We start from the raw sequence: 13,078 nt of genomic DNA, 5'->3' as shown, positions 1-13,078 counted from the left end.
TACAGGGATACAGAGGTACAGGTTTAGAAGCAAGTAGTTGTGGGACTACAGAGATACAGAGAATTTTACTGTTTATGATGTCTTATTTTTGTTTTTTACAAGAGGCACATTCCTCCTTTTCTAGGGAAAAGGATGAATGTGCCTCTTTGCCCCCTCCCCCAAGCTACGGCCACGGGCCAGCGGCGGTGTTGTGAACATTAACAGCCCGAACAGGGAATGCAAATCTTTAAATGTCCAGAGGGTCATTTGGTCAATAGTAACCAATAACTTACAAGAGTTGTGTTTACAAATGTGATCTAACAAACAAGGTCTTGTTATCAATAATAAGGTCTTGTTATCAATAGTAAGGTCTTGTTATCAATAACAAACTTTATCCTTTATCCAAGAAAACATTGTACATTGTTTTTTTAAACGGCGAAAATCTCTCGCTATTTGAGAGACATTAACTACTCTTTAAAATCTTATTAAGGAAAACTCCCCGTCCCTGATCTACCTAGCTAATACATGGATATTAGTCATCATACAGAATAAAGAAAAAACCTTCCCCCCCCTTGGACGAGTAGGGGGGAGGGTGTCCCGTCCCGTTATGGTCGGTGTGGTCCATTGGCCCAATATTGTTCAAGTTCCGGGCCCTTCAAGCCCTTAACTACCAGCACGTGTTCTAGTTTAGGCCTCGGGGATCCTCTCCCATACCTTAACCGTGTTCTACGCCGCGCAACACGGTTAGAGTAGATTTATCGAGGTACAGTATTTCACCCAGTTTCGAGAGAATCCCCCCTCCCACTCTCTCTCCCCCTAATACCGGCTTTCCCGTAGAGTACGCAATACGCAATATTGCTGTCACCGGCGTACGCTGCGTCAGAGACTTTAGCAACAGTGGCACAGTTGAAGTCCCGTCAGTTTGAATTCAGACCCGGAGCACGACGGAGCTGAACCTAGAACAAAACGGCTTGAACCATGTTGCAGATAGATCTCCGAACCCTTCCTTCACATTCAGTGTCTGCCTCATCCCATACTCCATACTCGGATGCAACCAAGGTACATTTGTTTATTCTCAACCATATCAGCAAAGGAATCTTCCTGAAATCTAAATTTCTAATCCTGATATCCTTGAAACCTGATGTCATAGATCTTTGATATTTCCGAGTCTAGCTAGCTAGATTCCACTAAATTTAAAGTTAAAGTTTATCAAAGGTTTACACAGTATATGAGTTTGCAATGATTTGGGGATTAGAGAATTACAGGCTTTATGCGAGTAATCAATTTCTTTTTCGTCATGAAACTTTGTTTTTTGCAACAGTTTTCTTTTTGCAAAAATAAATTTTCAGATTATAAAATATTTAGCTAGGGTACTTTTGAACACCCCCTTCTCTTCGCCTCACAACCTGATTTTTCATCTTACAGATTTTGAAATTTAGTTTTTTGTTGATTTTAATAACTTTTGTCTGAAAAAGGTCATCAACATCAAATAAATTTTAAATCTTGATATATACCCATGCCCTAATGCAATGGTGAAATTATGTTCTGAAAATTCTTATAAATAAACTGAAAAAATGTTTGAATTCTAGAGCAAATGTTTGTATTTACAAAATTCCACATTACTACCTCATATTTTTCCCATGCTTTTATATATACTTATATACACATACCCTCCCCCCCCCCATTTATACACATACCCCCCTGCAGATACCCCCCATTTATACTCCCCAGGGCTGATCAACAATATACATTCCCAAGGGTTTTATATAGGATTAGTCTTTGAAGTTTCAGGGTAACACACTTTCATTTGGAAACTGGGTCTGCTAAGCTTTTCTATTCTGAAAACTGGGTCTGCTACTCTATCGTTTTCTCAAAACTGGATCTGCAACACTATACCTATTCTAAAAACTGGATAAGATACAATGTCCTCTTTTGAAAACTGGGTCTGCTACACTTTCCCATTCTCAAAATTGAGTCTGCTACACTTTCCCATTCTCAAAATTGAGTCTGCTACACTATCGTTTTATCAAAACTGGGTCTGCTACACTATCCTATTCTAAAAACTGGATAAGATACACTATCCTATTCTCAAAACTGGATCTGCTTCACTTTCCTATTATCAAAACTGGATAAGATACACTATCCTATTCTCAAAACTGGATCTGCTACACTTTCCTATTCTCAAAACTAGATAAGATACATTATCCTATTCTCCAAACTGGGTCTGCTTCACTTTCCTATTATCTAAACTATTTCATTATCTAAACTATCCTTTAATGAATAAAAGAAAACAGATTTTAAACAGATTTGTCTTATAATCAAGTGATTTCACTAAACCCTATCAGAGCAGCTCACTAATTAAGTTATTGTTCAAATTGTTTCATGCATATACATTTTTTAATACATTTCAGAGAAATTGTAAAAAAGCAGTTTAACATTCACTGCATTTTTATTTGTATGTTAATAGTTAACTAGTTTCAAACAATTACTTCGTTTAACTATAAAAATGTTTTACCTAGTTTTCCTAGTTTTCAATAATGTATGAATATTGAATTTTAAACTAAATTGTTTAGTACTTGGGGATTCATAAACAGTAGAATAGGAAAACAAAACTTTAGAAATCTATTGTGTATTTGATGTCGTTTAAAAATCAACTTATTATTGTTATGTTTCATGTCCATTAATTGGGCTATTTCAAATTATAACTCTAACAGTAGTCTTTTTATTTCGCAGTTTTTTTGGTCCCAGTGTAGCTTAGTTCGACATCATGCAATATGCTTTAAATAGCTCAATTTTATCTATAAAATGTGATCAAAATGAGGAAGAATTTAGTTTTAAAATCGCGCAACCTCGAAACTGAAAGAAAGTACATATCTGTAGTGTTTCTTATAAATTACTGAGTTCATAGGCATTTCCGTTCTGAAAGGGGGGTATTCAGTACCCTGTCATTACCCAGAGTACATGATGCTTACAAGGGGGGTATTCAGTACCCGGTCATTACCCAGAGTACATGATGCTTACAAGGGGGGTATTCAGTACCCGGTCATTACCCAGAGTACATGATGCTTACAAGGGGGGTATTCAGTACCCGGTCATTACCCAGAGTACATGATGCTTACACAGATAGAAACTTTATGACTTAATTTTTCAAGATTGTTGAAAATATTAACCTAAAATTGAAACCGAGGCTATACCCTCAAAATTGATATTTCCGAATTCTTGCTAAATTTCTAGAATTCAGAGCTTTCTTTCTTCAATAAATAAATTGTTTCAGACTAAGAAGCATCCCCCGAACCATATAAAGCGACCCATGAACGCGTTTATGGTCTGGTCACAGCTACAACGACGACATATAATTGCCTCAAACCCTGACGCGCATAATGCCGAAATTTCTAAGGTAAGGATTAAAGAAAAATTTGGCGGATTTCTTGGATTTTTTTTTCTTTAATTTTACGGTTCTTTATTTTTTAAACTACCCAGTAATTATCGAAAAAGGAATAATTATATGTTTCTTTTAAAGTTTTCAATGAATTGAGATTTATTATGTTTAGGTGTATTTCTAGTTTACATATCTATGCTTCTCCAACTTTAGTAAAAATATATAAATACATGATTTACACCTGTTAAACGATGAATTAGTATCTGTCAAAGTTCATTAACACCTCACACATTATATATCTATCTGTCTAGTTGTCCAACTGTATGTTTAAATGTATATTTTTTCATTTTTTTCATATCTCTAAACCTCTCTAAACTCTAATTCTAAACCTAATCACTAAACCTTATCTCTAAATCTAATCTCTAAACCTAATCTCTAAACCTAATCTCTAAAACTAATCTCTAAACCTAATCTCTAAAACTAATCTCTAAACCTAATCTCTTAACCTAATCTCTAAACCTAATCCCTAAACCTTATCTCTAAATCTAATCTCTAAACCTAATTTTAAAACTAATCTCTAAACCTAATCTCTAAACCTAATCTCTAAACCTAATTTCCAAACCTGATCGCTAAACCTAATCTCTAAGCCTAATCTCTAATCCTGATCTCTAGACCTAATATCTAAACCTAATCTCTAAACCTGATCTCTAAACCTAAATCTTAAACCTAATCTGTAAACCTTATCTCTGAACTTGATCTCTAAATCTGATTTCTAAACATAATCTCTGAACCTAACTCTTGATCTGTTTAGAACCTTGGAAAGCAGTGGAAGCTGTTGAGTGAGAATGAAAGAGCTCCGTTTATTGACGAGGCCGAGAGACTACGTATCCTGCACCAACAAGAGTACCCTGATTACAAATATCGTCCCAAGAAACGCCAGAGGTCTGGAGAGGACAAGGAGAAAGAACGGAGAGAAAAAGGAGAGAGAAGTGTGGACCCAGAGAAGAAAAAAATGAGAATTAAAGAGGAGAAAAGTTTTGAGAGCTACTACCAGGTCCCTAGTCCTATTAGCTCCAGGTCCTATGGACCTACACCTAGTCCGGTCCAGTCCTATACCAGTCCCACCAGCAGTCTTTCTTTAGTTCCCTCACCCCTTGGTTACACCAGAGATGACTGGGCGGAGCAGATTGGACATACCCCTCCTGGCAAGGTGCCCTCTAGTCCAACCTTTCCCTTCAGTCCAAATAACGTGAGTAAAATTTATTATTTTAAGCATTTTTTATCCTCCCCCCCTCATATGCCTATTTTTTATCTCCCCCCCTCATATGCCTATTACATCATCTCTCATGAACGTTTGAAGGTTAATAGCATCTCTAAATATTGGGGGTGGTGTTGTTGAATTTTTCTCCATGTTTACGTTTGTATTGATGTATTGGAGTGTAGAACTGTTATTGGTTCTATATAAACCAGCTCCTAGTATTCAATCTAGTACCTAGAGCACCTGTCCTTCCCTACTCAATCATATATTTAGGAAAAAATACGCTTCTCCGGACACATGTCCAGATACATGTCGGACAATAGAAATAAGGATGTTTAATCATCATTATCAGATGATTACACAAGAGCAACGTGTTTAGTCTAGTTTATAAATTCGAGTGCAAGTTCTGCATAAGTGTTGTGCGGGGCATGCACTTTATTGCATTTCATCACATGCGAGAAATGCAATTCATTGCAAATGTGTATCTATTGATGCAAATGCATAAATCAATGAATTAGCACATGTGTTGCTTTTTTATATTTATATATATGTATATGTATACTAGAATCTTGTGGAAAATTTATAAAAAAAATAGTCTTCAGAAAATTATTTATAACATATAAAATACCTACTTCCTAAATGTTGTTGTTGGGTTTCAAAGTGCAAATAGGTTTCCGGTTTCCTATATATATGTTTTTGGGTTGATTTGTTTGTTTATGTTTGTTGATCAAACACTTGTGTTTTGTTGTAGCCTTTGAGTCACACATGCTTTTATGTATGAGGGGTAGGATCGTATAACTTTGTGTACATAAAATGCATATATATATATATATATATATGTGTGTGTGTGTGTGTGTGTGTATTTATAATGGTTTCTTTGTGCTTCAGTATGGTTTGGACAGTTCTCCGTCGATCTATGACCAAGGATTTGTCTACCACCACTCTACGGAGCAATGTCTCACGGAGAATTGTCTGGACTGCGTAGAGTCCTGGGAGAACAGGAGCATCAGAGAACAGGAGAGCAGGGACGGATGGATAGATCAGGACGGATGGGAGAGTAGGATCGGAGCTAGGCTGGATCATGAGATCAATCCTGCGGATTGTACTCCAGTTGAAACGGTAAGTGAAAATCCTTTAAAAGTGATGAGGAACTAATGTTTAGAAATAGTTTTAAAAAAATAAGAAACGAAGTAATTATTAATTTCTATATGTTTAGGTTAATTCTGTTAAGTTCTCCCATATGTACCAGGAGATTCAAGAGTTCTACCACGAATATAACGTACAGGAGACTAAGGTTGAGAACTCAGAAGATATATCTCTGAGAACCCTTCTCCAAGATCCTCTTTATACAACGCCTCCTCCTTCAAACTCCGGAGCTGTCAGAAACCTTACTCCGTACTTTGACCAGGAGGACCCGGAGCTGATCCTACCAACCATTAATCAGCATGAGTTTTCTCAAGGGTTTACCGGAGATGTTCTGACAACCCTGCACCCGGAGCTGGAACCTTCTCTATTCTCTGACTGTCTCGAGCTTACTTCGGACTTGAACTTTCCAGAATGGATGGAAAACACGTTGGCGATATCTCTCCAACAATACTAATCCTTCTCCTTGCTCTACTGTTGAACCCTGATGCAGAACAGTTTGTACCTGGAGCAAAACCTTGTCATTTAGTCAGATCTTGGAAGAGAGGAGATGGAATCAGTCTAAACTTTCTCAACAGGGTCAATCTTTTATCATTCACAGAGTTTAGATTTCTTCCATCCTTCTATTCCTTTGAGGAGAAACTATGAAACCAGGAGAAATTTAGTTCATTAAGTTCCATTCGCGGAAACCAGACCCATTTTCTTGATATAGAAAAAATGCGGGAAATTATTCATGAACCCGGGAAAATTCAATAAAAAATCCGCCAAAAGTTAAGAAATTATTATAAAAACTCAAGTTTTTCTAGAGCTTGTGATCCTAATAACGTGTTAATTATTTTGTTGATTGTTTTTCTTCGGCAGCTAGAACTTCATTACAGAAAATAAATTTAGATTTTTTCTGAATTTGGACAAACCAAAGACGACAAGTCAAGTTTAGTTTTTAACTTAGCTTAGTTACTATTATAACACCAAAGGGAGAGTTTTATCAAATTTAGTTTTTAATCGTTTCAAAATCTTGCGACTGTCGAGCTTAGTATCTGCCAAAAATGCTCTGAGGCGGAATAATTCTTGAACTTTAAAATGTTTTCGCCTCTAAATTGAAAGTAATGATGAAATCTTTTCATATTTATACTTTTATATCGGTTTCAAATCTGAATGTATCTATTAGAGAATGCATATATAATATATACGTGATGTGAAATAAACCAGTTCTTAGTTATAAGTTAAATATTCTTTGTGAATATTTATATTTTCATTATATATGTAGTTTCAATATTATTAAGTTTTATATATGGTTACATCAAAACTTTTTTGAGAGAAATGCAACCTAGGAGATAAATAGTTACATCACTTGTTCATTTATCTAAACTTTAAATAGAAATATGATAAATAATAGATAAAAATGTTAAATACTATCAATCAAAATTCTGCTCAAAACTTTAAATTATTTTCAAAAAAGTTTTTTTTCTGATTTTCCTGTGAGACCAGACTCTCACGTCAATAATATTAGAATTTGCAATAGTTGTTTAATGTTCAGTATTTTAAACTGTTTTCTCTGTTAAATAAAAACATTTTATAAACTTTGTATTTTTAGAACTGAGGATCAATAGAGACTTGTAATTGAATAGTCTACTGGAACTGAGCACTTCCCTCAAACTCTAATTTCCTGATACCTGATGTTTAAAACTATGAATTCTACTAGATTTAAAAAGAAAAGTTTGAAATATCAACGGTTTATATCATCAGTGTCCAAATTTAATGAATTTGAGCCGCGTCTAAAATCCGCCAAAAACCGGTTTCAATTGAGCGCCGGCTTAAATCTTGAAACAATGAATATGATTTTAAGGTGGAACCAACCATATTTGAGCCGCAGCTTAACTTTAAGCCGCCACTCAAATTCTTTAAATTCGGCTTCAGGTTGTAAATATATAATAAAAAGATAAGAGTTTGAATTGAGTTGTCAGATTGATATGCATTGATTACAAAAAAAGATTACTTTGCCATTCGATTTACGAAATCTAAGGACTACTAAAGATAATCTTAATTTAGGGACTAGATAATCTAAGGACTTTAAATACTAGTACACTTTGAAGAATAATAATATAAGACTAGTAAACTAGAGATTTTGAAGACTGTTAATCTGAAGACTTTGAAGACTAGTGATCTATGGACTTTAAAGAGTAGCAATCTCAGGACTTTGAAGACTAGTAATCTAGAGACTTTGCAGGCTAGTAAGTTAGTGATTTTGAAGAGTTTGAAGTCTATGGAGTTTGAAGACTATTAATCTATGGAGTTTGGAGACTAGTAATATAGAGACTTTGCAGAGTAGTAATCTAGGGACTTTGAAGACTAGTAATCTAGGAAGTTTGGAGACTAGTAATCTAGAGACTTTGAAGAGTAGTAATCTAGGGACTTTGAAGACTAGTAATCTAGGGAGTTTTGAGACTAGTAATCTAGAGACTTTGCAGGCTAACGTAAGTTAGTGACTTCGAAGAGTAGTAATCTAGGAAGTTTGAGTAGTAATCTAGGGATTTTGAAGACTAGTAAATTAGAGACTATGAAAAGTGGTAATCTAAGTACTTTAAAGACTAGTAATCTAGGGACTTTAAAGACTAGTAATCCAAGGACTTTAAAGACTAGCAATCTAGGGACTTTAAAGACTAGTAATCCAAGGACTTTAAAGACTAGCAATCTATGGACTTTAAAGACTAGCAATCTAGGGACTTTAAAGACTAGTAATCCAAGGACTTTAAAGACTAGTAATCTAGGGAATTTGAAGACTAGTAATCTAGAGACTTTGGAGACTAGTAACCCTTGGACTTTGAAGACTAGAAATCTAGGGACTTTGAAGAGTAGTAATCTAAAGACTTTGAAGACTAGTAATCTAGAGACTTTGAAGACTAGTACTCTAGTGACTTCGAAGACTAGTAATCTAGAGACTTTGAAGAATAGAAATCTAGGGACTTTGCATGCTAGTAAGTTAGTGACTTTCAAGAGTAGTAATCTAAGCAATTTGAGAACTAGTAATCTAGGGAGTTTGAAGACTAGTAATCTAGGATCTTTCCAGGCTAGTAAGTTAGTGACTTTGAAGAATAAGGGACTTTTAAATACTATATATTTATCTAGGAATATAGTATTTCAGTGACTTTAAAAACTATATGCCAGACAACTTAATTGTAACTTTGAAAATTAACACTAGATAGTCTAACTTTTATTTCTTTACAGGGCCGTAACTGAGGAAGGGGGCGCTCGTGTGCACGGCCCTTCCATCTGTTGGAACACAAGAAGGATAGAATTCTCAAATTATTTATTAAAATGCATACTCGAGTTCTTGAGTTTTCTTGTTTGGTTTCTATTAAGAAAGTCTTTTTATTTCATTGTATTCTTGGTATTTTATAATTAATTAATATTAAATCCATATTGAAGGGGTACTGCTGACAAAATTTCAAGTCACCCTCCATTTAAAGAGTTAAATGCAATTTCAATAGAAACTGCAGATGATAATTCTTTGGTATAAAAACAGAATATATCCATAAAATTTGCTCAAACAATAGATAAAAGGGTACTGTTTTAAACTAAAGGGTTACTTGAAATTCTGGCGACAGTCCCTTTAAACAGATGATCCAAATACATACATGCTGACAAGTTGCACCTTTATTTAACAATATTTACAAATCTTAGATTTTTCAAAACTTTATTTTTACACATGGGTATTAATTATATCATTTAAATAAAAAATTAATTTGTTTCCAAATATTATTGTTCATTTAAAATGCATTGTTCACTACGGTTCAATGAAATATAATAAGCAATGAAAAAGGATGAAGTGGAATTCTTTGGATCATTTCACAAAAGAACTGTTCTTTTGCCACAAACTCAAATGTTCAAATTCTATATCTTTGCAACCTGATGGTGTAAACCTTTGATATTTCAAACATAAACTACTTGATTTAGCACAATTCATAGTTTGAAATATCAAATATCTACAACAACAGGTTGAAAAGATATAGGGATTATGAAATCAGCGTTTGGGGCAAAAACTCAGTTCCTTTACGGTTAAATAATTAGTTTTTTTAGACAGAAATATCTAAATTTTTCTATGCAACACTCCGCCTTGTTCACTTTGTTTCACTTGGTGAACCCCGCCCCCCCCCCCCCCCCCCCCCCTACAGAAACACCCTGATACGGGCCTGTTTCTCTATATGATTTTAAACAACAAATTCTAATCAAAACATAAACGTACTTTCGAATGAATTGTTATTGTTACTAGGAAAGGTACCAAAAAAAATGCTATCAAATTTGAATAAAAATTGGCAACACTTTTTCAGCATGCAGAGGGGGGGGGATGAGATGACTCTGTTTAAAGGGACTGTAAGCATAATTTCAAGTGACCCCCAGGCAAAGATGGCAATGCCCGATTCACAACGGTCCCCTTTAAAACCAATTATATAATCAATAATGTGGAAGATATTGTCGTTTGTCTATGTTTCAGAGGTGCTTGATTCTAAAAATTACTATTTTTTACCTGCAGGAGAAATCAGACTTGATCAGACAAAGCTTTAAAGAGACACTTGAAATTACGCTTACAGTCCCTTTAACACTTCTTTACATATATACAGGGTTACCCACAAAGAATGAGACTTCAGGGAGACGACTGTACATAAGTAACTCAGACTTTTATCTTACATTAATGGCTGTCTTTCTCTTTACACTGGTTGCTGAGTTGCGATTGTTATGAAAGTCTATCCGTTTTGGGTAATTCTATATGTCTGTTAGGATCCGATAAAAGTCGAAACGGCTGAGCCGAATGGGTTCAAACTTTCTAGGGAACTGACATATTCCAGGCATAGTTTAATGCAAGTCAGGATTAAAAGTTCAATAAAAAAATAAAGATATTTTAAGATCTATATATTTCAGCAAATAAAATCAAGAAATTTGTTATTGTTATAAATATAAATATAAAAACAAAAATTGCTGGTATAGTATCACTTGTAAGCCTAGAAAGAATTGCATAAAGACCAGCAACTTCCTTCAAACTCCAAACCTCCTCGATGACCGTCTTTCGACCCACCCTGACATCTAGGCCCAATCATTTATGGCTTGATTGGTTCTACTACAAATCATTATGTGTCATATAAAACTGAAAATGTACAATTGTAATATTTATTGTGTTTTCGTCGCAAAAAATGATTAGTAAATAACAACAAAAACTATTATTACTTTTAGAAAGATGGGCGTGAATCATTCTGTAACTATAGTATGAATAGATAAAATAAATTTGCAACTGGTTTATCTTTTTTTTATTTGTTATACAATGAAGCAAGGATATTTTTGCATAACTGACAAACGGGACTATTATCCTCGTGATCCCTCGTTACAAGGCATGAAAATGCCTTTCTTTTTTTATGCATTTAAATGATAAGGTTTGCCTTGTTTAAAACCTGATAATTGAATTTATTGAGTTTTTACAAGGCATGTAAAATTTAATACCATTTTTTAGCATGTTTTTTTTGGCCGAATTTTCTAATTAATCTGGATCTTACAGGTTCAGATATACACCGTATAATATAATAAGAAAATAAGAGATTTAACCAAATCATCAGTTTCATATGTATGTATATTCACAAAAACCGATTTGCCTTAAATTTTGATTAGTTAACTCGGTATAACCACGGGCATGATCTTAGCTTGGTTTTACAAGTTGAATGGGTTTTAGAAAAAGGTTAGTTTCCCGACAAGGCTGGGTTCCTGAGCTAGTATCTAGATAAAAGAGTACACAGCAATCTCACAAGAAAGAGAGAATTTGTCCTGGTGTACTCTCCTTCGTTTAGTATTTTTTTCATTTTGTAACTTAACTGCACAAATTTCTCTAGTTGCTCAGTATTCTAAATTTATAATCATTTATTAAAGCAAAGTGCCGCAGTAATCCAAGTGTGCAAAATCGATGACGCTGTGGTTTAAAAATGTACATGTCTGGAGCTAAAATGTACATTTCTGAAGCTAAAATGTACATGTCTGGAGCTAAAATGTACTTGTCTGGAGCTAAAAAAAAAGTAAAAGTGGTTCAGTGATGTAAAGCCTTGCTTGCGACACTTCAAAGTCGACCCGGTCTAGAAAATTGATGCAAATTTTTCATATCTCTCTGAATCTTTGTGTTGTACAGAGAGCATGATAAATCTATGTTATGTTTATCACATATATTGATCACATTCAGGACTTTTGATAAATGTAAAGAAATTGTAAAAATATAGAAAATTTTCCTGTTCTGTATACTGTATAGATAGTATACAAAATATGATAAATATGGATAAATTGATTTCATAGATCATGATCCTGTCCCAATATAATATCATGTCGGCCTAGTAATACATTTTATTTACTTCACCAAATTCTAATCAAACTCCACGACGAACCCAAATGTACAAGCTCGCAGGAAAACTTCCATTACAGTTTTGCCCATTACTCCTTTTTAACTGAAGCTAGTGACGAATACTTTAAAATGTACATGTCTAGGATTACAAAAAAAGAGATTTAGTAAGGTAAGACCAAAGGTCAAGGCTTTGCGACACTTCTAAGTTGACACGGTCTGGAAAATTGATAAATAATTTCTCTCTTTAAAGGTATTGTTCTCGCAAAGGTATATGTGGAGCCGGTATTAAACTAGGATTCAAATGTCTTTGAAAGGGACTGTCATCGAAATTTCAAGTAACCCTGGCATTTGAAGAGGGGCTTGCTCAATTCACAACACAAGTCTCTTTATTGATAATAATTGAAAATAATCAAAATAAAATGATTAAAATTCAAGAGAAAAGGTATGCTTCATACATTATTGATCAGACAAAACTTATAAGCTGGTCCTGTAGTGAATCGAACATCCACCTCTACAGAAGGTGACTTGAAATTACGTATACAGTCCCTTTAAACATTATTTTTGGTGAAATTTAATTAGGTGCAATGAAAATAATTATCATGTATTTACGATCTAAGAATGAGTTGTATTGTGTATCGTAGGTGTGAGAATCCTCTCTATAAGGATTAACAATTGCATATTAATGCATTTGGCCGCCCAGCTGCAACAGGGCTAGTCCAACAGCAATTGCACTAGGTTTAGTTAAGATGCATTACATCTTTTCATAGACAACAATAGCCTGACTGAAAATGCCCTGTAAAAAATGCAAGTGCAGAATCCTGGTCTAGCATGAAAAATGTCTCCGAAATAAGTTTATGGAACGATCATAAAACTTTACTCAGCACCAGAACTGATTTGTATTGTGTAAAAGTAAGTTTGGAGAGGAGTAGGGGGGGAGGAGATGGGTGTG

The 13,078-nt window shown here is 34.5% G+C and overlaps 1 protein-coding gene across 1 annotated transcript; it reads left to right on the top strand.

The window, feature by feature from the left end:
* Positions 1 to 871: 871 nt before the first annotated feature.
* Positions 872 to 6,662, top strand: LOC111697227 (uncharacterized). The gene is made up of 5 exons (XM_023467139.1): positions 872 to 1,038; positions 3,254 to 3,376; positions 4,170 to 4,607; positions 5,505 to 5,735; positions 5,833 to 6,662. The coding sequence occupies exons 1-5, from the start codon at positions 958 to 960 to the stop codon at positions 6,214 to 6,216; spliced, it is 1,257 nt and encodes a 418-aa protein (XP_023322907.1). The 5' UTR covers positions 872 to 957; the 3' UTR covers positions 6,217 to 6,662.
* Positions 6,663 to 13,078: the final 6,416 nt, after the last annotated feature.

The sequence above is a fragment of the Eurytemora carolleeae genome, unplaced genomic scaffold (genome assembly GCF_000591075.1).
Source record: "Eurytemora carolleeae unplaced genomic scaffold, Eaff_2.0 scaffold139, whole genome shotgun sequence".
In the NCBI taxonomy this organism is placed as follows: domain Eukaryota; kingdom Metazoa; phylum Arthropoda; class Copepoda; order Calanoida; family Temoridae; genus Eurytemora; species Eurytemora carolleeae.
This window is presented reverse-complemented; position numbering and strand designations above follow the sequence as displayed.